Genomic DNA, 26691 nt, shown 5'->3' on the forward strand with positions numbered 1-26691 from the left:
GTTCATGTTATAGGTGATGTCATAACCTAATTTGAATACACAATCTTCAGCGATTGTTTCTGTGGTCACAGAGCAAACAAGAACTGTTAATAGGTCATTAAGCATGACTTTTCTTGATGAAAATTCACCCAAACTGTGTAAAGGTAGTACAGCTGAAACAATTATTAACTATTTTGAGTGATTAAGCATTTTAAGACATTTTTTTTATAATGTATGTTACTTTACAGATATTTACTGTGTGCTTAAAACCTGGACATACAAGCAAACAACCTAAACTATTTAAATTTTTTTTTAAATAAAAGCTATATTACAAAATGTATAGTATAGTACAGTACATATATCACATGGAAATTGATGACTGAACTCCATCCAATTATTGGATTTTCAAAGAAAAATCATGGCAGCTTTGTTTCAAGAGCAGAAAAAGAAGAACATTTAGAGGGCTGAAGGTTTGACTACTGACACTGTAACCATGAAAAGTATTGAAGAGATACACTGAAAAGAAACGATAGTGTTACAAACAACACTGTTTCTACTCAGTTTGTGTTCTGCTCTGTCAGTTTAACCAAAAGGTCTGGTTGGACAAACACAGCATAGAAAATTCTTCTCCATCACTGTGGAGATCTCACAGCTATGGACACACACACACACACACACACACACACACACACACACACACACACACACACACACACACACACACACACACACACACACACACACACACACACACACACACACACACACACACACACACACACACACACACACACACACACACACACACACACACACACACACACACACACACACACACACACACGGCCATGGCCCATATGCTCTTAGCTATTCCAGTCACGTCTGCCAATCACAACTGAATAAAACTCTTTCTTCTTATCTGTTCAGATGCATCACTTTGAAGCTGGACATTGGAAAAGTTTGGGGTTTTAAACATTGACGAGCCCAGCATCATCTTCATACATGGCTGAATTTATTCTCAGAACCCTAATGCCAGTAATTGAGCTGGGAACTCGCTTTTTCGCTGACTTACTTCCTGTAATGCACTATAAAACAGTGTGTCCTTATTCTCCAAAGAAAATAACAGATAAGTGAGGTCTTGTCTTTACATTCAAAAACTTCAGCTTTCCAAAGGGCTTTGGAATAACTACTTGAGACATTTTTAAGACTTTTCTCAATACCAATTTATAATAAAGCATACTTTATAAAGAGTTTATGATTATTAAATAAACAATTAATATCATAAAACATTTACTAATGCTTCACGGATGTTAAACTGATAAGGACAAGTTTTAGGATGCCAGGTTGTAAATGTAATAATGCCATCATTTACAACTTTTATATAAACTCCTTATATAAAATAAGTCTAGAAAGTGAAATCCCTTTCTCAGTAAGTCAACGACTTAGCATACAGTTTTACATCTGTCCTAGCTCTAGGTTCAATAGCACAGGTAGCACTAATTTTGCACTAATCTTTTCCCAAAATGCAACCCCTACGCACAGCCATAACTCTAGCTACTAGAGCAAGAGTTTTCCAGTTAAGTAAAAACAAGGATTGCACACCACTCCTTAGGGATGCATTCCATTATCAGCTGAAACGCCTACAGCCCGTAGAGAAAACTCACATCTCTGAACTTTTCCACAACTGATTCTTCCAACTTCCAACTAATACAAAACAAAGAATGAGACAAAGAAAATCCCTCTCTTACCAGGTCGGGCAGGAATCCTGAGAAGAACTGGCAGAGCAATGGCATCAGAGATGCTGACAGTTACCATGATGACAAAGCTTGTTGTAGCATCCAGAGCGACTGAACACACAAAGAAATCCACTGCCTCACATACAACAGGATTATCAGGTGCAGCATTCCCATCATTCAGCTCTGTGTCATCTTTCTGGGAACTGAGAAATGGATACGAAACATACTTTTGTCACTGAGTGCAAAATATAATCTAAATTTAAAACATGTAATCAAACCTAAATATTATTGAATGTCTAAAATAATATGACATTATCTTCATCAGCATGGATGATAAGCCTCTGAACATCTATAATTTAATGACAGCTGGGTAACTTTAACTGATGAACATTGTGTGACATGATTGAAAGCTCTAGTACATCTAATAAATGGACCTTGAAGTGAAACCATTTTGTCAGCTATTGTTGCAAACTTTTCAGAACAGTGTAGAATTGGTCTCTTTATCCCACAAATTAAAATAAAAACTTGGAGCTTGTGACACACACACACACACACACACACACACACACACACACACACACACACACACACACACACACACACACACACACACACACACACACACACACACACACACACACACACACACACACACACACACACACACACACACACACACACACACACACACACACACACACACACACACACACACACACACACACACACACACACACACACACACACACACACACACACGATGCTTCATACTTACACCAGACGCTGTAAACTAACTGCCATAAGACCAGAATCCAGGGTGGTGGATGGAGGACCGAGAGACTGAAGGTCACATGTTAAATTTCCACAATTTTCATCAATTCTGCACAGTATGTCCAAACAGGTGCCTGACGAGAAATCAGAATAGCATGTTAGTGGCACGATCAGCGCTGACCTTCAAATGAAGACTTCTTAGAAAAAGCCTATCTTCATATTCTGGGAACAGTGAAATATTATAGCTGCAAGCAGCAATGTGGTGGTGAGGCTCCTAGGCCTGGAAATGTAACCAGGACGGCAGGGGAAAACAATTTTTAAAATAAGTTGCCAAATAAATTGTTAAATCATTCATTGTGAAGTTAGGGGTTTATAAAAAAATAAAAAAGTCTACAGCCATGCTACAGTAAGCGGCTCTGTAAGGCTGTACTTAAACGGCACAGTGGTTTGCCATGTTCATCATCTTAATTTAGCGTGTTAGCATGCTAACATTTGGTAATTTGCACTAAATACAAAATAAAGCTGAGGATGATCGGAACGTCACCAGTGTTGCAGGCATTTAGTCAAACATCAAAGTATGTTACAAATTAAGAAATTGATCTGATGATGGCGCTAGAGGAAAAGTTAAGGTTAAAGTCACCAAATTTATTACAATTCAGCCTGAGGGAGACCTAATGTCTCTATTAAATTTCATGGAAATCCATCCAGTCTGGACCAAAGTGGTGGACCAAAAAGAGAAACATTGCCATTTCAAGTTCAACTGAAATTTGAAAGTTTGCTTGACAGCAGCTGGCACGCTGCCAGAGTGCCGGTGTTACACCGTAGGGACTAAGACACAAAAGTAAACAAAGTTTTAGCCTACATGTCATGGGCAGACAGCACGTTGTTCGTGGTATGAAAAAGTAAAAAACACACCTGCATCCAATCAGACCCAAGTGACATTTGCAGGTCCGTTTATGCGTGGTTTAAAGTTCTGCATTTGATTAGCTTTCTAGCCTGCAAACTGACAGAGAACTAAGGTGCAGGACAGGACGTGTGTTGATGTTTGTAAATTCAATAAGAAGGAAACTTTAGCAGGAAAGCTAATGTGTCATTTGGCTATTAATGTGTGATATGAAATGTTTTTTGGTGGGATAAAATTTACAACCACAATTCACACCTAACACATGCCCTCTGTGTGCCAAAATCATTTCCCATACAGTATACAAGTATATTGCCGTATATATGAAGTGGAAAGTTTAGTATTTATGTCAGAAATTTCTGCATGTTACGTACTCATCCACAGCAGGACTGACCCTGCACATAGTGTACTCAATGCTCAAGTGATTTTTTTGTTCAATCTCAGACCTGAGCAATTGTTAACCCACACCTGTCTTGAAGAAGTTGTTGCTGCTGAAAGCAACAAAAAGATGCGCATAAAATAAGTATGACTAACAAGCAAACATGAATGAGCAAACAGACCAGGGGCCTTGAAGGTGAATCACACTCCAGACTGTCAAAAGGCCTCATAAAGCAGTCAAGAGGCACAGCGTAGGCCTTAAACCTCTCTGTTAATTCATCATTGTCTAGACACAATGCTGGAAGGTCTGAGCTAATCACCATTGATTTGAACGCGTCACAGCGCCTCTTCATCGCCTCACAGATCGATGAAAACAAAGAAATCCTCCTCACCTCCCTCATGTCTAAGTATCACCTCACTTCCATCTTCACCTCCACTCTGACAACGTCAAGAGAGCATTTTGTAATTATGACTCATTTGAATTGGTCCCTCATTTTCTCTTTAAACTCAACAACCTTTATACTTTCTCTCCTTGCTTGAAAACAGTGGTGCTGAATGATTTCCTTGATAATTAGAAGAGGTAAGAAACTGCTGGTTTGGTTCCATTGTGCTGATAAAAGGCAATCCTCTTGAGCCGGACTGACTTGACAGCACAAGAGGCATCCTGACGGGAGGCGGGGAGGAGGGCTGCAGGCTAAAGAGCCATTAAAGTGTAATGAGCCTGTCAGGCGGATTTTAAAGGCATCTCTATCAGTGACGACACTGCAGGAGGAATTACGAGGCTCTGTCACACTAACCCTGCGGTTTGTTCTAATGAGCAGCAGCCATATCAAACAGCTACCCTGTTGCTAAATGGGATCACAAGTGTATCACTTAAATGTTTTCTTGTAAACAGAAAGTTATAATCATGTTCCAGCAGACAAGGACTGAAGCTTGTCCTATACATCTTGTCTGAAGACAAGCATGGAATAGCATGGAACCGTCAGTGGACTAGAGCACAAACATAACAACCGCTCATCGAAAACACTGTTTCATGCCATCGCGGGTGGTCAAAGGTGTCACAGTGCCACATCTTTAAAATGTAGAAAACAACAGCTTCAGTTGCAGTGTGTAAAGCCAGCCCCATATCCTAAGAATAATGTTAATATTGGTTTGGATGTCATGATTTACTGTACGTCCAATGCCAATGTTTAGTGCTAATGCAAGACGTAGCGTGCCCCAAATGTAGCAAGGCAGAAATTAAAGGTGTGGCGCACTCAGGATGGTGAACAGGCCTGTAGCAAGACCAACAAGATACCAGAGTTTGCATCCAGAGACACACCTACAAATGACATTTTTATTAACTGTAACCATGAGCTTTCTCTAACTGAAACAAAACAAAAATCTTGTTATTGAATGTAACACAGGGTTTAATATCAACCTTCTTGTCTGCCAATCAGGTGGCGAGAGCTGAATGCTATGTGCCTGTTACTGTACCATTACTTTTAACATGTACAGCACTTTGGTTCCACTTGTGGTTTTGAAAGTGCTTTATAAATAAAGTTGAGTTGAGTTGAGTTTAAATATATTTCTTTTTAAATATGTGCAGTAGAAATAATTTTTTTGCGTCTTATACTGTATGTGGGAACAAGTCTATAAACAATCCCATAGAGCAAACATGGTTGTCATGCATCATTAGTCTCTCAACAAACAGGCAAGAATTGTAATTTTCCTTACATATAAAGTAATAAAGTATAAATTATTATGATTATGATTATTATTAGAATCTTTGAATTTATGAGCTAAAGATTTCGGGACTTTGCCACACGTTGGTCTCACTAACCTGCAAACTTGATGCATAATATTAAAAATAAATAAAACCTGTTTAATAACTTGTCTTCTAATTGTCTTTTAGGAGACACGTAACTCTTATGCAAGTGTACAAACGCCCTGAATCAAAGCACTGGAAGAGACGCAGAGCTGCCACACTGCATGCGAGTCGATATATTTGCCAGATATTCCGGCTCATTAGGTGCCAAAATAACAGAGTAGCCGCAGCATGGTATGTAACGGTCACATTGCTGCATTTGGAAATACATTAGATTGAACTTTAACTCTGGTAGTTTTATGCATGGCCCTTATAGACCAGGACAGGGGCAACTTGACTTTTTGATATTAATGAACGTCCGTTACATTAAAGCCATTGTCAAATGACAAAACTAATTAAGACTCTCAGCTCCACAAAACACTCTCTGTATTTCTCAGTATGGCTATGATCAGAAGATTGTGGCGTCCGGCGACTTTCGCGCGCAGAAAATCGAGTTTAGATAATTACCTCTTCTGAAGAATTAATCCATCATTTTTTTTTTTTTTATCCTCCGTGTCCTCCTTGGCTTCTAGCAACTGCAGGGGGGGTGGGGGCGTATCATGTGGACGCGCCAACAGTTTTGTTGTCATTACTTAGAATTCCTCATGGGGGCTACAGAAACTACGCACTATAGCTTTAAATGAATAATTTCTTTGTCATGAAACATTTTGGATACCAGTGTTAAATAAACTCATACCGCCAGAGGGCTCACGAGGGTGTGATTCGGTTGTCGAGCTCCTGAAGCTGCAGAGGGGATAGCGTAGGAGGTTTGATTCAGAGCGGTTTGTCTCCGGTGCGTGCGCGTCTCCCTCCACAGTGAGGTGGGCTGAAGGTGACTCACAGCACAGCTCATCCTGCCACGGGAGGTTCAGGGCACGTGAATAGAGAGAGGCTCCCTCCTCCGGCTCCAAATACTGAGCACCTGCTCACAGAGAGACAAAGAAGTTAACTCAGGTTTGACACATGGACAGGGAAAAAAACTGAATATTCACAGTGTTTTTATATTTTCAGTTATTTGTTTCTTTTTCTGCACCAGACAAGTTACATTACATTATGTTGCTCTATTTTTATCTATACTAAAAACAATGTTTCTTATTGAAACAACTGGCTGCTGCTTTGTAGGCTACTTATGTATAAAGCATACCTGCAAACTCAGAAGGGCTGAAAAAGGTGACACATCTCCCCCAAAAGTTTAGGAGTGCAATGCTAATGATTTAGTTTGAAGTTCCTGTGACGTGATGTTTTCCAGTCTATGGTTCAGACTCAGACACACGGAGCTCTGAAGCAGACCTGCTTGTGTCCACTCTTTCTGTAAAATGCAGCGCAGCTTCAGGTTTATGGACGCGCTCAGCTGTGGGCATGCTGCGGTAGATGTGTTGCATTTGTGCCCCGTTTATTTCTGTAGTTTCCGTTTTCTACCTCCGATGTAGAGCAGCGTTCAGTTACTTCTCTAGCTAAACTATTTGTCTCATTCAGAGACCAGAGACCCAAATGGGACTCTGTGTCAGTCAGGAGGTCTGAGATCTGCTAATCTGTAATGCACAGCAGACTATATGGTGCAGGTATAGATTAGTTTCTGAAATATAGTGACTTTATTCTTTATTCTTCTCTACTAACCTAACTTTATTTTTCTCAATATCACGACTCATCGTCTCCTCCAAATCACAGAGAACACATATACTGTATTTTGAAGGTGCACAAAATCTTGCTCAAACACATCTGAAATATTACAGTCCAGGGGTATATTATAAATTAAAATGAATTAATGTATCATTGAGGTGAATACTTGTCATATGCACATTTAAGGAGGTTACTTCCTCACCAAAAGACGCCAAACAGGAAGGAGGAGTAGCCTAAATGATGCCTAAGCTACAGATATTTGCAGGTTGCAGTATACATTGATTCAGAAAAAGGTAGAAATGTATGCATAAAAATTCACCAGAATGCAGGAAATGAAGTGGTTATGCTCAAAATTTTCAATAAATCATTTTAATTATTTTGGTGTTATTGGAATAAATAACACTTCAAAGAATCTTTTTTTAGAAAAAATCTCAACATAAATCTCACACTAAACTGAAAAAGGCTGTTGCTGCATTTTTGTTAATTTTACAGGAAAAAACATTATTATTAGATGAGGAGCCTACGATCAAAATAATGAAGTTACTGTCTGTGGATATGTCTGACCTGGGCTGGCACATGTTCACGTTAAAAAGCGTGTGCGTGCACGAGCACTACGGTCACGTGCAAAGTGTCCCGGTTTTAGCTCCGGGAAATCTGGTCACCGTAATTTAAAACGGTGCCTGAACTGAAAGAATTTTTATGTATAAAATATTAAATTATTTATTAAAAATGTTATAACAATAACGTATAACAACAACTTATTTCACCAGTAAATTCCTGTTAACGACACAAAAAAAAAAACACTGGATGGGAATGCACCACGAGGCTGGTGAGGAGAGTCTGTGTTGTTTTTCAGACAACAGCAGCTACAGTCTGGTGTCAATCCTCTCCAGTGAAATACAGATGTGTTTACTCCAGCTGCTAGCTGGTATGTATTCATTGTAAACAATGTGTTCCGTTATAACGGAGCAATAAGGGAAGAGTAGACAACCCACAAGATTAAAAAAATGTGTGTACAATGTCACAGGACATTTCTCAAGGTGATCATTAATTAATCATAACTTATTAACTCTACTTCCCCTTATGAACAAATCTTCATAGAGTAAAAGTACCAAATGGCAGGATTGGTGGGAAAGACTATAAGGTTAGGTTTAGGTGAAGGCCATTATGGGCGATTTTGATTTGTGTTTCTGTTCCCCTAAAATTGTTGCAATATCAACGGCTCTTTCTGAGACATCCTGCATGATCCTGAATTTTGTATTTCAAAGTCAGGCAGATGGCTTTAATGACAGAAAAACAGAAAGAGAGCATGAGAGAAGCACACACTTGTTAGTGTCCATCTGAGGTGATATTGATTTTAGCTCAGGTGAAAGTCATCATGTAGGTTTGACAAATGGTAGAGGATAACCTACCCCATGAGCTCCACATGGGAAATCTATCAACTGTAGCACAATACATCTCAAGTGTCAACACTGGTATGAGGCTGCTGCGTTCTGTGTATCTGAAGATTGTATAGACTTACATATCGTGACCAGAAATGTCAGTTCCAAGCTGAAATTAAGCTTAAACTACGACCAATAATTAAAAAATAATGAATCTCCATCTAAGAACGCCAATCTTCTCGTACACATTCTTAGCATCCAGAATTATATCCATATTTACATTGTCAGAATCTTTTCTGCTAGGACCAAAGCCTCACGAAATCCATATGACTAATAAAACACATCACACTGATATGGCAAGCACAGTGCATTCAATTTAAATTAGAGGCTAAGATTAATCAATAGCACCCCTTGGTAAAAACTCTCAAGGTGTTGCATGTTCCACTTACTGTTTTTAGACGGAACTTTTCTAAGCTGAGTTTATCTGTTTACTTCAAACGTGAAACGGCTGTACATTCATATTTTTTAAGAAAGAAAACTAATACAAGGTTGAAGATCATCCTACAAGTTGAGATGTCAAAACTGTTGTGCTGAAGGTGGAACTTACCATGGGATACTAGGAATATGTGGATCAGGACTGCCTTCATCACAGAGCGAACCCTGTAGAGAACACAGAAGAAGACAGGTATCAAGGGAAGTGGTAGCAGTTAGTTTTTAGCAATGTCTTTAATCTTTTACTTTCAGTTCAAAACCGATTCTAGTGAATACTCTCTGTGACACATTCAGAATTAGCTGGAAATGGGAGGAGCTCTGCATGATACATAATATTAGAAGAAAAAAAAAGGAATTCTGATCTCCAAATGTGACAATGATTACACCACAACCAGTATAATGGGAGAGCAGTGGGAGGTATGCATGTGTGCCACTGTGAACAACCAAGTGCCAGAAAACTTAGGTTTGACAAAGTGACACAGTACAGAAAGTACAGTGAAAGAACTGGTGTAGCAACTTCTCTACAGATGTAATGACTCATCATGGGACATAAAGCTCTGCTGTGAAGGGTTGCAACACGAGACACGGTTCACATTAACGACTTTTCATATTCGCAGCTCCAAGTAGAGTGTGACGTCTACTGATGTTCAGGCTGGTTCTTTGTTCATCCTAAAACAGTGGCTCCCTTGTTACCATCACACCCCTGTGAAACAAGCGAGAAAACCTGGACACAAACTCTTTGATCCACTCCCCTCTGACCAAAACCTCATGTCACAAATCTGCAGCTGGCCCAGGACCCCCACTCAAACCCCTCTCATACCCCCCCCTCCCTTCATAGACACTACACTTTACATTAACGTACAGTTTTCACATATGTCACAATGCATTACATCTCTGGTCATAATTGCACATATTCTCTATACATTATACTGTGAACTTTTGCACATTATTTGGAAAATATTTTGAACATTCCTGCACAAAACTGTTCAACTCTTATTGTTTTATATGTTATTTATGTTTCTTGACTATTTTAATATTTATTTTTTTCTCACCCTATGTTTACTGTTATGCATCAAAACACCAAGTCAAATTATGTGTATGTGAAAACCTACTTGGTAATAAACCTGTTTCTGATTCTGATTAATTCAATTATGTATTTCATCTGATTATAATGCAAGAATTGCAAATGTGTGGATTCTGGCCAATACCAGTGTAATTTTTCTTCTCCCCAAACCAATTTCAGGCAATTGTTTTGACACTTAATAACATCCACATTCACAAAGACCACCTCTATCTACATACGGCAATACTTACATTTTAGTTGTCATAGCATGAGAATGGCCTTGCTGGGCTTTGGCTGTGGTGAATCTCACTGTAGAGAGAAAGAAATAAAAAGAAAGAAAGAGAGAGAAGGTTTTCAGGGATTTGAAGCAATCCAACTCAATTCTGCAGGACTGAAGACCTGTGCTGTTATTGGAATAAATACGGGTAAAAGATTAGGAACAGGATTTAAATGAAAAATACTTAAAATTCTTGGCAAGGGTAGAACCAGACGAATTATTAAGGCAATTTTTCTGGAGGCGGCATTAAAAGACTTTCTCAGACACTTCCTATTTCAGACGCAGATCTCTCACTGACAGGAGCACCTCCCAATCTCTTTCTCTACCCTTCAGCTACAGCTGTGCACAGAAACGTGGACTCAAAAAGCAGGACTCAGAGGCAGAGCGGTTGAAAGCAATTAGTAGTTTACTATCTAATCAGTGATAGCCTACGTTAATTTTTACAGTCTATGCTAAATAGCCTATGCAGTAATAAGTTTATTTAACATAGCACCTTTTATAGAACAAAATTGCTTCACAAGAGTAAAACTGTTTCAAATAAGACCAAACAATAAAAAGAAATAAAATGACAGAAGTTTGACAGAAAAATGACAGGAAAAAACACAAAGGAGCATACATCCGAGGTAAAAAAAACATCACATTCAACTTGACAGCAGTGGGTGAGTAATTCAACGACTCGGTGTGAAAGATAACCCGGTCACGAGAACGGTTGGCAGCCCGACCGCAAAAACATCCTAAGTGGTTATTAGAAGCGTTAAAGTGAGAATGAGTAATACTGAGAGTGTGTCCTTACATCGCTCCTGGAAGTTTCTTCTGGTTTTGTGTCCAGTTTTTGTTCGGGCAGGTGAGTTCGTCCAAAATCCTTAGTGAAAAAGATGTGTACGCTTCTGTCAGAGTTCACCGTCCATTTTTTAGTCTAAAGACCAACAACAATGATGAGGACTTTCCCAAACAGAACGGGAACACTTCTCTCACGCAGGCGCCGTTACTTTTTCCTAAAAGACCAAGGTCGCTAAGCCTCCCGGCGTAAAGAAGTGAGCCTGAACACTGGAGATGAGAGAGCATGGAGAGGAGGGAGAGGCTCCGACAGACACAACTGCGTCCTGCCCACCGTGATGCGTTCAGGAACATATCCGGAAATCCTAACACTTAGGATGAACACAGTTGTAGGCTTCTTGGAACAATCATTTGTTTGGGTTAAAAACAAAAGCAACACGTGGAGGTCGCACATGACGTAGGCCTACACCTACTCAAGTGATATAGCCTACTTCAGTACAGTTTTAAAGAGCGTGTACTTCACTTAAAGTGATGGTTCGGAGTAATTTACCCTACGGTCCTTTGCACCATGACCTCGAGCCAAACACTCCCCCAGAAGCTTTGTTCACCTGGGTCTAACATTGGGCGAGTTAGCGTAGAGTAGCGTTAGCAGCTGAATAGACTACACCAGAAGTTTATGTAAATAACACTTGCCTGCTGGCTTCTGCTCTCTGCTGTTGTTGTTGCTGCTGTGAGACGAGTGCTTAGGGCCGTCTACAAATTACAACACCAAAAAGAGATGCAACAAAAATATTTTTTAATTTAACTTTTTTTTTTAAAGTAAGTGCTGTAATATAACTAGCAGGAGACAAGTAATAATTGAGGTAAGTTTGGAGACATTACCTTATTTAATCATTACATAAATAAATATTTTTGTTGTATCTCTTTTCGGTGTAGTAATTTGTAGACAGCCCTAAGCACTCATCTAACTGCAGGTAGCAGCAGCAACAGAGAGCAGAAGAGAGCAGGCAAGTGTACATAAACTTCTGGTGTACTTACAAACTTTCCAATCCATCGTTTTATGAGTGCATAACCTATATGTACTAGTGTAGACCTTTGGTATCATTTCGGGCATTATTAGTGGGGTCATTTACGAGATACAAACGTGGGTCCATTAGCCCCTGCGCTAAGCTATTCAGCTGCTAACGCTACTTTACGCTAACTCGACCAATGTTAGACCCAGGTGAAAAAAGCTTCTGGGGGGGTGTTTGGCTCGAGGTCATGGTGCAAAGGACTCTAGGGTAAATTACTCCGAACCATCACTTTAAGTGTTTCAATAGCCTTCTGAGCTCCACTTGCCTAAATTTCAGAAGGAAATGTGGTACTTGTAGTCCATCAGGCTACATTTATCCAACATCTATAGCTGGTTATTTTGCAGATTAACATTCTACACATCGGCTAAACCTTATTATTTTCTTGTAACTATGATGCATTGTGATGGATTAAATACCAAGCAGTGTTAACTTTTGCTCAGGATTGACCAACCACAAAATTTAAATTCAGCTTTGCTTATGTAACAGCAACAATATAAATATAATATAATACAATGACAGAGGTCATTCTACTGCATAATGAATACTTGTAATTGTATTTCCCCATCCATCCATCCATCCACTGTCTATAAGCATGGTCACAGAGTGGTGGAGCTTATCCCAGCAAACACTGGGCAAGTGTATACACTAGTGCCAGTTTATCACAGGGCTAACACAGGGCAACAATAAAACACAGATTCAAACCTACAGGCAATTTAAATGTGTAAAAAAAAATGTATTTGTTTTTTTCTTCAGTTTTTGTCGTATCTCAAGAACATCCCACCTTTAGCTGGCTTTATTGTCGGCTGTCACCAAGGGAGCAGCAAGCAATGTAGCGCTGCACATATGCCAAATATCTCTGGACTAGCAACTTCTTTATTGATTTATGATTCCCAAGCAGCATTTAAAATAAATAAATAAGTGAGTTTGCAGCTGTTCTCAAGAATCTGAGGTGGGTATTCAGCTGCTAAGTAGGAGGTGTGAGTTCATGTGCACGGTTCAAAATGTTACCACATTTCAGCCGTCCTTTCTTCATGAGAGAACCCTATTTTCCTTCATATTTATTTTAGGTTATCATTCCCATGGCATCAGACAGAGCTAAACAGGTCATTGTGCACTATTTTCCAGGATTCCCAACAATACTTCGAAATTTGACATAGTGTATTTTGTTAAATAATACATGTTCCTAAAGGGAAAATTATGTTTCAAAAAATAAAAATGTGCTGTTTACTTCTCTTTCAGTTTACAATGGTATTGGAAGTTGCCATCAGCTGTAGACTGCTGGCAACACAAAGATGCTTTAAGCTCCCCAAGGTCTCTGTCTTCCTCTGATTACTCCCTTCTGCTTTCTGTATCTCTTCATCCAAAAAAAGAAATGGAATTCTACAGACTTACATTAGTCATTTCAGCCTCACAGATGTTCCACATGTCAGTCATACAAATATTTCTATTTATTTTCCTATGAAAGAGTAGTCAACAGACTGCAGTAAAATGGGTACACAGGTGCAAACAGCCTAGTGGGGTAGTGATCTGCAGGCTTCTGTTCTGTTGTTCTGTCTTTTTTTAAAATGCTGTTAAAAAGCCCACTGTTTTAGTCCTGGAAAAAAGTCTTCATTCAGATGTGGATCCTTTGGCACACCTACTGTAGGTCAACCTACTTTTCCAAATGCAAACAGGCAGTCCAGTCAGTAATCTTTGTTATTTGAATGGAAAGTATGTCTGTGGGACTATTGTACAGGCAACTCCACATAGAAGAGTGAATAGTAAATTACTTTGTTTCCTTGGAGATGTGGCCTGAAATTTGTGTCACATATATACTTTCCCAAAACTTTTAATTTCTATGGCACACCAGTTGAAAACAAAGAACTTGCTTTATTACTGTAATGCTGCCTGGTGTCCATATATTTCTCGCATATAGCCATACATACAGTAAACAGAGGTGAGAGAACATTGCATTTTAGATGAATCATGTCAATGGAAAACAGATAATACTTGTTATTGTCTGCATGATGAGAGTCAATGTAGACATTTAGAAATGAGTATGAATAGGGTAATGCTCAATTGCTTATCAGTGTTTTCCCACAGGCTTAATATTTATTTGTGGTGTTGACTCTGTGAACAGCATTGGATTCATAAACTAGATGAAGCTTGCTCAGACTTTTTAAATCGATTTCTTAAGAGTAAAAAATAACAACTCTATTAAAAAATCAATGGTTGTACTTTCAAAGTATGCAGCACTACAAACTGACCAAAGCATATTTATTTTCACAAGAAAGAATCATTACTTTTACAAATGCTTGTTTACTACTGTTAGTCTGAATGTTTTGCATGGTGTAGGCTACCAGTTCTCTTTCTTCTCCCACAGATCAATACAAAAAGGCTCAGTGTAATGTTCCCTACACATCTGGCTGCTTGTTTTGTCAATAGCTGTCTGCAAGCGTGTACCCAGAACTGGGGTCTGCACAAGTGGTCACTGTGTGATAACATATGTGATAAATAATTAGATTAAATGTAATATAACTACACCAGTGAATCCCTGGCTGTTAGACAGATTAGATTTGTGGCCTTAGGTAAGAGAAGTGTCATGTACTAGTGTGTTAGCAACAGTGATTGTCAGAATAAAAAACGTTTCCGTGTGGATGGCCCCTTATGATGACAAGCTAACGGCTGGGCTGTCCGTAGGTGTGAATCCTAATTAAGTTGAGGTGTAAATTTACAATCCCACACCTTTGGTTATACTTTCTGCTTTATTGGTATGCTGTCATTGGATACTCCATACTCCACTACATTGTGGGGACAAAACTTGTGTCCCCACATGGTTAACCATTTATTTTAGGGCTAGACTTGATTTTAGGTTCAAGAAGTATCCATCCAATTTACACATTGCATAGTGGCTGAGAAGCAGGGGACACTCTGGAAAGGTTGCCAGGCCATAACAGTATACTAATGTATACAGACGGACAATGACACTCTACTTTATTTAACACTTATGGACAATTTAGAGTTTCCAATTCATCTAACCTGCATGCTTTTGGACTGTGAGAGAAGAGTGAAGCAACTGGGGGAAACCCAGGCAGAAAGCATTCAAAGGACACAGATGGATGCCAGATTTAGACCCATGATCTTCTGGCTGGGTGGCAACAGTGCTGACCACTAAGCCATTATGCTGCACAGGTTGGAAATACGACCAGGCTGAGGTTAGGTTAAGGTTAGGCATGGAGCAGTTATGGTTAAAGTTAGGGCAAGCTTCCAGGAAATTAATGAAATACAATGCCCTCACAAGTATAGTAGTACAGTGTGTGTGTGTGTGTGTGTGTGTGTGTGTGTGTGTGTGTGTGTGTGTGTGTGTGTGTGTGTGTGTGTGTGTGTGTGTGTGTGTGAGAGCTACGGAGTGAGATACTGCTGTCATACTGCAGTCACTATCACACTTCATGACGTAGAACGGAAGCATCATTGTGTGCCTGCAAAGATTTGCATACGTAAAGAGGAGGAGGTTCATTTGCAAATGGATTTCCTTGATCTGCGTCATGATGGAGGAACATCATTTCACTTTCACAGCCCAATGATCTTTATGGAGATGGATTTTGCTCATTGTTGTCAGCAGCCTGGGCTGAATGCTGCAGTGACTGTTGGGGATTAGCAGCATCTGGTTTCCCACACATCCAAAATCCTTTCAGAGTGAGCAGAGAGCGTTACTAAAGAAGATGAAAGTGAAGACCTTTTTTCTGCCATAAAACATCTATTTTGTTACTTTTGCAAATTACAGTCATGTTATTGTCAGATGACTTGTGATTGCAAACATGTGCCAGTGTCAGACACATTCTATCATAGCAGCAATAATTAAGTCGAAACTGGCACTGATGACAGAATGACCCAGATTTATGATTTTAAAAATAATTTACTAAAACAACAAAACACATGCTGGATTTACTCTGGAACCTGATAAAAATAGCTGAAAAATACTTTTTGATGGGAGCTATTTTTAATAGCAGGAAAAGGGTGCAGATGGTCTTTTTTACACTTACTGCCGACGTTACACATAAAGTCAACATACTTTCTAGAAATAGACTTAAGAAAAAACATTCCAAAGCTGCAAACCATGATCCCTAAAGCATTTTCATCGGACCGTAATTCCCACTTCTGGGAATCTTTTCCATTCCTTTGCAGCACAGCATTAAAGTGATACATACATATGAGGTTTACAGCCTGCTACACAATATATAAAAGTAGGTAAACAATTAAAGGTTCACTGCTCCGACAGGGATGTGAAGGAGAGCGTGAATAGGGGAAACACACTGCAGCAGCAGTCTCACCTACAACAGTGTGCATTTAAAATGAGGAGGTGACATCATTCCCTAATGACATCATCCCAACCTGTGTGTAAGAATGACATCATCCTCTATGTATGTAATGTAATGTGAAGATGTTTGTGTGCTGCAAAAATAAATAAACTTACAGTGAAGTGAATGAATAATCAAAATCAATGTGATAACCATAAACAATTTATCGTTGTTTGTTCAGCTGTTATTCATTTTAAAATGTATACCATGTGATCTTGGTATGTATTTTAGTACTACTTGAGCTTCACTGTATGAAGGATACATATAATCATTTATTTTATTGTATTAAGGGCACATGATTATTGAACAATTTATTTGTTTGTTCCACTCGTCTTGTTCTACTTTATTACAATCGTTATTATCATTATTATTATTTTCTTACGACACCTGTAACAGTTAAAACATAATGCATTAGGGATTTACTATATTTGTAAGCAGATTGACCATTGGACTGTATTCTTGTTTTCATTACATTTGACAAACATCATCCATTTGACCCTTTAAAAAGCGTCCACTTTCACCCAGCGTCAAATAGTCCTAGGTCAGTTAGATCATGCACCAACATGATTCATTATCATTATTCCTATGTCATGATTGCTCAACTTGATCATTTTACAGCAGAGCTACAGTATCATCACTACAGTAGATGAGTTCAGCTTTTTACTCTGTACCGACATTATGAGACTTCTAACAAACAGCCTCCTGGCCCTGCAGTGTCTCTGCACATGAAACAGGGAAGCCGCTCATGAATAATTAATCAGATTCTGCGAGGGAAAAAATTCCTCACGAAGGGGGGAATACATACCAAGACAGTGATGTCATGCTTGTAGACTGGTTGGGATGATGTCACTGAAAGGGTAATTTCTTTACTTTAAATGCATATGTGATTCTGCTGTGATGCCAGCAGCTTCATAAGGTTAGATGAAGGGCCATTGATAGAGAGAGCATGCGTCGCAGGAATTACCTCAGAAGACAAAGGAACTGGTTTTATAGGGAACAAGGTGAATTTTCTATTTTTACCTTTGGACAGAGCCAGCCTATCTGTTACTCTTTTTTTCAGTCTTAATGCTAAGCTGAGTTTACAGTCTCCTGGCTTCATATTGGTAGCTTCATATTTATTATATAAAAGTGAGAGTAGTATTAATCTTCTCATCTAACTTTCTGCAAACAAGCGAATAAACATGTCTCAAAATGTTGATCTATTTTGTTAAAATCTCACAGTATTCAGCTTTTGTTGCAAATCTATTCAAATCCAATCTTGTCCTTCCAGTCTGAAATCTGTACCTTGATATCCGAAATATATATCTTCTAAAAAAAAACTGTACTATTGACATGAAAATAGCTTTCTTTTTCCTCACCACTTACAGTACAGATACTATAGCATATGCAGTGGAGTAAAGGAAGTTTTCTCATAAATCAGGACCAGGGAGAAGCCAATACCAATTTGCTTGTTGTTTACTGGTCTGCTGATGCTAAAGCAGGTCATCCTCCTAGTGCTTATTTTTCTCCGGGAGGACGGCATGGAAGAGACCAGAGAGAGGGAAAGGCCAAAGTATGCAGAGCAACTGCAGTTTGAGACGCTAGCCTCACTAACCTCTCCTCCTCTGAGTCGGATCTCCCTCGTAATGGACGTAATTTCACTGAGCGTACTAACACTTAGAAAATAAATGGCATTACATCAGTGAGTTCAAACTGCTTATTGTTTACAACTGATTTTGATACTGTACTGTATGGATGGTAGCTACAGGACATGCTTTGAATTCATAAGATTTAACAATACAGTGTTAATCAGATGGCCAGAGACTTGAGACTTGACTTGGACTCGTGGCAAAAGACTTGAGACTTGACTTGAACTTGCCCCTCAAAGACTTAAGACTTGATTTGGACTTCCAAAAAATGACTTGTGAATATATTTGATATACGTAAACACAAATCTTCTAATAAGAGATTTTAAGACTTTTTGTACATTAATTCCACTCTTGATACAATATGTAAAGTGTAGCACAGCATGTACAGTACATTAATCTAACTTTCTATGCCAGGGTGCAATGCCAAAACCTAGTATTAAGGAAAAAAAACTTTGACCCCACCCTCCTGACCTTATCATTTTGTGATCTGAACAAGGTTTCCTTCGAAATTTAAGTTGCACAAGTCCTTACTGTAGTTGCCTGGATTTGTTGTGACAGTGCATATGCTGACTCAAAACCGGCTCTGTTATTGTAGAGATTTTCAGTTCATTTTTACTGCAATATTTCCTTATGTGACGATTCCCTTGAATTCTCCTAATGGAACATGTGAAAACAGTCTTGTGATTGCCGTTTTTTCTCATTGTGTATCCCATTCATAGCTAAAATATGAGCATTTATTCATATTTGATACTGAACATCCTTATTTCTATTGGCATCGTGCCCTGGGTCACTCTATACATATCCTTGTTACTGAGAAATTCAGCAGCTACAGGGAATGAGTGTTCAGAGGAAAACATGAAAGTATACTGTACCAAACAAATACCTCTGCCTGTTGTCATCTCTTACTTCTTTTTCATTTAAGAAAGACATAATCACTATAATTTTCAGTCTGAGGGCCCGTTTATGTAATGCATTAACTTCCTCATTATGTAAGCAATAGTGTGTGCTGACAAAGTTCTGGTTAATGCAGCCAATATAAAATATAACAGTTTGGACCCCTCAACCAGAGAACAAAAAGCTGAGAGAAGCTGCAGATCATTCTCTGTAGGTTCTTCACCACAAGCGACACATTTCACATTGTCATTTGATACATTGTTATTATAAAACATTGATTACGTTCGCCTTACACTGCTTAATTTTGAGTTTTCTTCTGCTCAACTGATTTTAGGACAATCATTTTGTCTAAAGAAAGGACAAATGGTGGCAATGGTACTTTTCCACTGCTCAGTGGCTGTTTATTGAATTAAGAAAAGAAAAAGATTTCCAATTGCAGAGCTGCACATGAGACACAGCACCTGCCAAACATCAGTCCTGAGAGAGAAGAGACAGATGGAGAAAGTGTCAGAGAAGCAGAGAGGAAAAACAGAGAGTGAGTCAAGGTGGTATGTGCCCAAACCACCATATAGGGAAAAAACATTTAAACTGTGTCCACTTCTACTGACAGAAGAATTTAGAAGTCTAAAATGTATGTCATTTAGAAGTGTATGATAACCATACATACATTTTGCCTTTTCTCTCATTTATCCCTTTTATCTTTATAATGTTTATGTGCTTTCTTGAAAAGATTAGTTGATTGATTGATTGATTGATTGATTGATTGATTTATTAATTAATCCGTAAAATCTAAAGAAATACAACTACAAATTGTATAATCGATTCATCTTTAATTTATTCATCAAGCAAGAATGGCAAACATTAACTGTTTTTTTTTAGGTTTCTCTTCTTTTTTTTTAAAGTGCTCATATTATGCTCATTTTCAGGTTCATAGTTGTATTTAGAGGTTGTACCAGAATAGGTTTACATGGTTTAATTTTCAGAAAACACCACATATTTGTTGTATTGCACATTGCTGCAGCTCCTCTTTTTACCCTGTGCAACTTGTCCTTCCCTTGTTCCTCCTGTTTCTCTTATGGAGGTTTGCCTGCGTGTAGCAACACAACTGGAGCTCAATTGGGGTCATGTGCACACTTATGACACAATAAACTGACCCAAAACACAGCCGCTCTGGAGTTAACAAGACAGCTACAGCTAATCAGAATCAGAATCAGCTTCCAAACAAGGAATTTGACTCTGGTTAATCTTTGCTGTCAAAGTACAACACTCACTTAACATATAAAGAATAAAAACAGAAAGGACAGTAAGAAATATAAAAAAAAAATACTGTTAAGTATACAGTATAACATCATCACCATCCTGATGGGCACAGAAAAACGGACCTTCATTTCTGGGCCTCTCTCTACCTACAGAAAGGGTGCTGAGAGATGGTCCAGACTGTTCGGTCTCCACACCTGGCTGAAACGCCAATGCGCTTCCCTAAACATTCTCTATGTCAACAACTTTGACTTGTTCTGGGAGCGGCCCAGCCTGCTGAAGCATGATGGTCTCCACCCAAACCTACATGGAGCCAGGCTGCTCTCTGACAACAAACGACCACACTGAGGCATTGACATTCTGTAGAAAATATCACAGATTCATGCCCCCCAGATATTGATTCAAATGGCACTTTACATGTGGATGGATCTGAAAATGTTTTCTACAGGGTAACATAGTACTACTACTACCATTACACACTCTCCCTTAAGCTCTTCTTCCTCTACAAATAACTCTGCTAGCCCACTGACCAGCTCTATCATTCCAGTTATAATCAACATAGACCATACAAAGTGGTGAATCCCCTAAGTAATAAGAAGCAATTAACTGCAAACCTAGTCAATTTAGCATCCATTCCCCGTCAGCCACAGCCTGTCCCAAAAAACGAGACGGATAATTCTTTTAACACACTAACAATAGCCCTACTGAACGTCTGGTCTTTGGCAGGAAAAAAAAAAGTCCTTTAAACACTGATAGGACTGATAGAAAGAACGACAATACCTGACATATACTTAGACTGCTTTTATCCTAGACCTTCAACAACTAATGTTAAAGGTCTCTTCAGCTAAGCCATCTAACTGTCTCTTAGACCCCATCCCAACAAGGCTACTTAAAGTGTGGTTAACACTTCATTACTAGATATGATCAATATGTCTTTATTAACAGGTTATGTACCGCAGTCATTTAAAGTAGCTGTGATAAAACCTCTTCTGAAAAAATCCACCTTTGATCCTGAGATCTTAGCCAACTATAGACCTATATCCAACCTTCCCTTTCTCTCCAAGATCCTTGAGAAGGTAGTCGCTAATCAGTTATGTGATTTTCTACACAGCAATAGTCTATTTGAAGACTTTCAGTCAGGATTTAGAATGCATCATAGCACAGAGACAGCACCGGTGAAAATTACTAACGACCTTCTAACTGCTTCAGACAAAGGACTTGTCTCCGTACTTATTATTATTAGATCTTAGTGCTGCATTCAACACTATTGACCATACCATCCTGTTACAGAGATTGGAACATTTAGTTGCCAAAGAAATCGCACTAAGCTGGTTTAAGTCCTATTTCTCTGCTCGATCTCAATTTGTTAATGTTAACGATAAATCCTCCAGGTATGCTAAAGATAGCCATGGCGTTCCACAAGGCTCAGTGCTTGGACCAATTCTATTCTCCTTATATATGCTTCCTCTAGGCAGTATTATTAGGAAACACTCAATTAACCTTCACTGTTATGCAGATGACACCCAATTATACTTATTAATCAAGCCGGACGAAACCAGTCAGTTAGCTAAACTTCAAGCATGCATTAAAGATATAAAATCCTGGATGACCTTCAATTTTCTGATGTTAAACTCAAACAAAACTGAAGTTATTGTGCTGGTCCCTAAACACCTCTGGACCTCATTATCCAAAGATATAGTTACTCTGGATGGTATTGCCCTGGCCTCCAGCACTACTGTCAGAAATCTAGAAGTTATTTTGGATCAGGATATATCCTTCAATGTCCACTTAAAACAAACCTCAAGAACAGCTTTTTTTCATCTTCGTAACATTGCCAAAATAGGCACATCCTGTCTCAAAACAATGCTAAAAAACTAGTCTGTGCATTTGTTACTTCCAGGTTGGACTACTGTAATTCCTTACTATTAGGTTGCCCAAATAAGTCCCTTAAGACTCTCCAGCTGATCCAGAATGCTGCAGCGCGTGTTCTGACAAGAACTAAAAAAAGAGATCATATTTCTCCTGTATTAGCATCTCTGCATTGGCTTACTGTAAAATCCAGGATTGAATTTAAAATCCTTCTCCTGACCTACAAAGCTCTAAATGGTCAAGCACCATCATATCTTGAAGAGCTCATAGTACCTTATTGTCCCACTAGAGCAATGTGCTCCCAGAATGCAGAGTTACTTGTGGTTCCTAGAGTCTCTGAAATAGAATGGGAGCCAGAGCCTTCAACTATCAGCTCCTCTCCTGTGGAACTAGCTCCCGGTCTGTGTTCGGGAGGCAGACACCATCACCACATTTAAAAGTAAACTTAAAACTCTCCTCTTTGATGAAGCTTATAGGTAGGGAGTGAGGAGTTGCAGTGTTCACCTAGAACGGCGGGGGAGGGTGTATAGCACAGGGGAGAGTTCTAACCTGACCAGGCTCCTCTCCTTAACCTGTCTCTCTTAGTTATGCTGTTATAGTTTTGGACTGCCGGGTGACATCCTTTGACACACTGAGTTTCTCTCTGTCCCAACCAGCACCGTCAGACACCGCCTACCAAAAGCCTGGGTCTGTCTGAGGTTTCTCCCTAAAAGGAACTTTTTTTCTCACCACCTGAGGTTTCTTCCTAAAAGGAGTTTTTCCTCGCCACTGTCGCACTAAATGCTTGCCCTTGGGGGAATTTCTGGAATTGTTGGGTCTTTGTAAATTATAGAGCGTGGTCTAGACCTACTCTATCTGTAAAGTGTCCTGAGATAACTCTTGTTATGATTTGATACTATAAATAAAATTGAATTGAATTGAATTGAATTGAATTTAATTAACAATACAATATAATTTACAAATTTACAAAAACAATTGAAGAGAGGGAAGGAATAGTGCAATATCAGTATAGTCTGAGATTTAAGATTTAAATATAAATATAGTGCAAGGCAGTTCAGTTCAATGGTAATATATGAATAACAATATTGTAATTGTAAGATTGAAATATACATGAGGTAGATGAGCAGAACAGATTGATTGTTCAGTGTAAGGGTGGGGGGCTATTTCTGAGCGTTCAACAGAGTGACTGCTTGGGGAAAGAAGCTGTCTTTGTGTCGGTTTAATAGATAATAGATTTAAATGGTCTTGTTAGTGACAATACTCATCTGCTGGCCCAAAAACTGGCCTGGAAAACACAAGGAGCTGTCGTCATTGGGGTTTGTGGATGCACAACCCATGAACAACACACACTAGTGCCAGATGTGAGTGGATAACAGTGATAGCCAGGCTTAAGATAAAGGTCTGTGGGGGCTAGCTCTCAAGCATCAGAGACCAAAGGAAAGAGCCTGAGGGCTGAGATGAGCATTTCTTATTCATCTTGTGGTTCTTTCTTTCTTTCTACCTCTCCCTTTCTCTCTGTCTTACGCACACTCTGGCATAAACACTCATCAGCACACAATCTGCAGCCGTGTGTGTGCACGATGATGTGATGAAATGAGCTTGTACTCTGCACTGTATAACCCCATCATCAGAGTGTGATGGAGTCACTCATCAAACCACAATCACAGTCTCCCCCTGGGATACAATCTCCACCAGACACACACACACACACACACACACACACACACACACACACACACACACTCAACTGTTCTGTCACTTATTCCACACCAAGTAGGTTATGTACTCATACATTTTCTCCTTTGAGAGCCAAGTCAAATTATAATTGATTCTGCTCTTCTTTCCATCTTCCCAGGGAAAAAAAAAATATGGAAAGAATTAGAGAGAAAGGCTGAACGGGAGAGAAAGTGCTGAGGCGTCTCAATGCCAAGCATGTGCGTCATCAGATTTTATTATCTAAAACGTAGTGAGCCGTCACTTCCAAGCCAGCACAATGAAGCAATGCCTGGGGGCGTCAAGTAGGGGACTGTCATGTGGTGGCAGATCGAGGCTGTGTTAGTGCTGCTATCACCTCAATGTCATTTTGTGACTGCTTTTTTACATGTATGTTACTTTAAGCAATGTTGGTCATCCCTGTTGCTCAGACATGCATCATTCAGAGGAAAAGATGTTTGTCATAGTAACATGCTTGGGATCTTCAAAATGCCCATTGATTTAGTGTCAGTTTTTAAACACAAGCAATTTACAGTAAACGTGGGAGAAAATGAAATATACGATTGGTAATGATGATGATCTATTCAATTCGAAATTCACAGGATTTGTGACAGACATGAGGCACAAGGAATTGATCATTTGTGGCCCGTGGTTAAAAAGATGGATTTGGTGGAAAAGACAAAATAAAACATACATGGCCATTAGAACATAATAAGTCAACAATACCATAACATTTAGAGTAGCACATACAGTGGAGGTGTGGTCGGAATGGGAGCTACATGATGTATCTGAAGAGTAATAGTGTCAAGATGTTACTGTAAAGGTGTCTGTGCACCTCTATAAACATGATTGGATGTTACCAGTCAGCTGGTAGCCAAGCAACCGACGAATGCTGATGGTGAAGCATGAATGAAGAAACTGATGCAATTTATGCAATGCTCTATTGATGTCTTTATCAAATTCAATTCAATTCAAGAGCAAATGTCTCAATCACGGTAAATTACAATCATTAGTGCTGCTGTTATCATTTAGTGCTTGTTTCACTTCACCTTTAAACTGTATACAGACAAATATGATACAAATTTGGTTTTGTGGAATAGTTGCTTATTGTTAATATATGTTAATTGTTGTTTTAAAGATAGGTTTCATTTTGAAATAAAATCAATTGCGGAGGTAGAACAAAACTAAGATTTATCCAATCCTAAGATTCAGTACCGCTACCACCAAATGCACTACATGCTTTAAGATTGTTTTGTTTTTGTTTTTTTAAATGTCTGATATAACGTATGACAGTCATGGAAAGTGAAGACAGAAGGATGCAGAAATGTAGGATTTGTTTTCATATCAAACCAATGGGAGTTAGTTAGTTAGTTAGTTTCCACTCAATACCCACAACTCCCCAACCACCTACTTATGTCTGCACATGATTTAATGTTTTCATTCAGCGCCCGCTCACACTAAAGCAGTCTGAATCAGTCAAGCAACATGCAATAACATCTAGGCAGCTCTCTCTCTCTCTCTCTTTCTCTCTGACATTTCGTACAGTGTTTTTCTGAATGAAAGCGCTACACCTGCTGTTAATGAATGAAACTCCCTGAGGCCATCGTATCACCCGTATTGTTTTGTTGATTTTTTATTCAAATGTTTTCCGACCAAACGTGTAAACATGGGGTTTGAGTTGTTTATTTGCAGCCTGAGGCCGTTCATATTTTACCTTTTTTGTTTGTTTTCTTTTTAATCACGCTGCTCCTTCATCACAGCTTGTCATTAGAGGATTTCAGATTTCTAAATGATAGTTAACAAAAGCGGGGTTCAAAAAAGCAAGAGACGGCAAACATGCAGTTTAACAGTTGTACGGGACATCCATGCAAACATAATTATATTAGTTCATCTTGTGTTTCTGTCCAGTATGTTTTTTTTTCAGCTTTTTGTTCTATTCCAAAACATAGCACAGAATAAGAAAACAACACTAAATAGGAAGCGAGGGTGAATTAGTGCAAGAGAAACAGGAGTGGTGAGAGTGCTTGTACATGGAGGATAGATAAAAAACAAGTGGACAGCGATAATGACAGAAAATGGGAAAAGTGGAGAGGAAGCAAAACAATGAATACACCAACATGGAGAGTCTTCCTAGAATATTTGCACTGCTGTGCCTCTAAAAGCATTATCACCAAACCCCACAAACAACAAGTGAGGCAAAACCATTTGTTGACAGCCTCAGAGCTCCAAAACATTTGGTCATAATGTGCTAATTACAGTAAACTAAGTTACGAACGTCTCGGTAATTCCTTAAACCTTGAACCCAGGGTCCCTGTGGCACTAGAGGAAATCTGTAGTCTGGGGTAAAGGGCAGCCAGTCCAAGGACATGTAGTCTAAAGTGGAAACTTTAATGTTTGAATGTGTGTATATGTGTCTATATGTGTATATCGCTATATTAGCCCTTCCTCCAGCTCCCTGTGCCCTTGAATACCAATAAGCAAGCATAGAGAATAAATGGATGCACCTAGTTATTGATATGGTTATTCAGTTCCAGATTTGGCAGGATTTCCAACTCATATGATTTTGTACCTTTCTAAATATTTTTAATTATTCGGATTGTTTTTATAATGTAGCCATTCAATTTATCCCTGCAAGTTTTGGATTTATTCTTTAAATGGAGCAGCTGTTTCAAGGAAAATCAACAACCGCTTATTGACA

The 26691-nt window shown here is 39.0% G+C and overlaps 1 protein-coding gene across 3 annotated transcripts in view; it reads right to left on the reverse strand.

Moving 5' to 3' along the window:
* lepr (leptin receptor) overlaps nt 1-26691 on the reverse strand; it is a 45191-nt gene that overhangs the window by 16659 nt on the left and 1841 nt on the right. The window contains exons 1-6 of one of the 3 annotated variants that reach the window (XM_028586851.1): nt 11916-11951; nt 10420-10477; nt 9221-9273; nt 6309-6533; nt 2491-2620; nt 1728-1918 (exon numbers count right to left, since the gene is read on the reverse strand). In XM_028586851.1, coding sequence (XP_028442652.1) covers nt 1728-1918; nt 2491-2620; nt 6309-6533; nt 9221-9273; nt 10420-10433 — 613 coding nt within the window. In that variant the 5' untranslated portion in view covers nt 10434-10477; nt 11916-11951. Of the gene's footprint in view, nt 1-1727; nt 1919-2490; nt 2621-6308; nt 6534-9220; nt 9274-10419; nt 10478-11238; nt 11727-11915; nt 11952-26691 lie in introns of those variants that run through there. The other 2 variants (XM_028586849.1, XM_028586850.1) reach the window with 2 other exon arrangements.

This window comes from Perca flavescens, chromosome 9, assembly GCF_004354835.1.
Source record: "Perca flavescens isolate YP-PL-M2 chromosome 9, PFLA_1.0, whole genome shotgun sequence".
Classification (NCBI taxonomy): domain Eukaryota; kingdom Metazoa; phylum Chordata; class Actinopteri; order Perciformes; family Percidae; genus Perca; species Perca flavescens.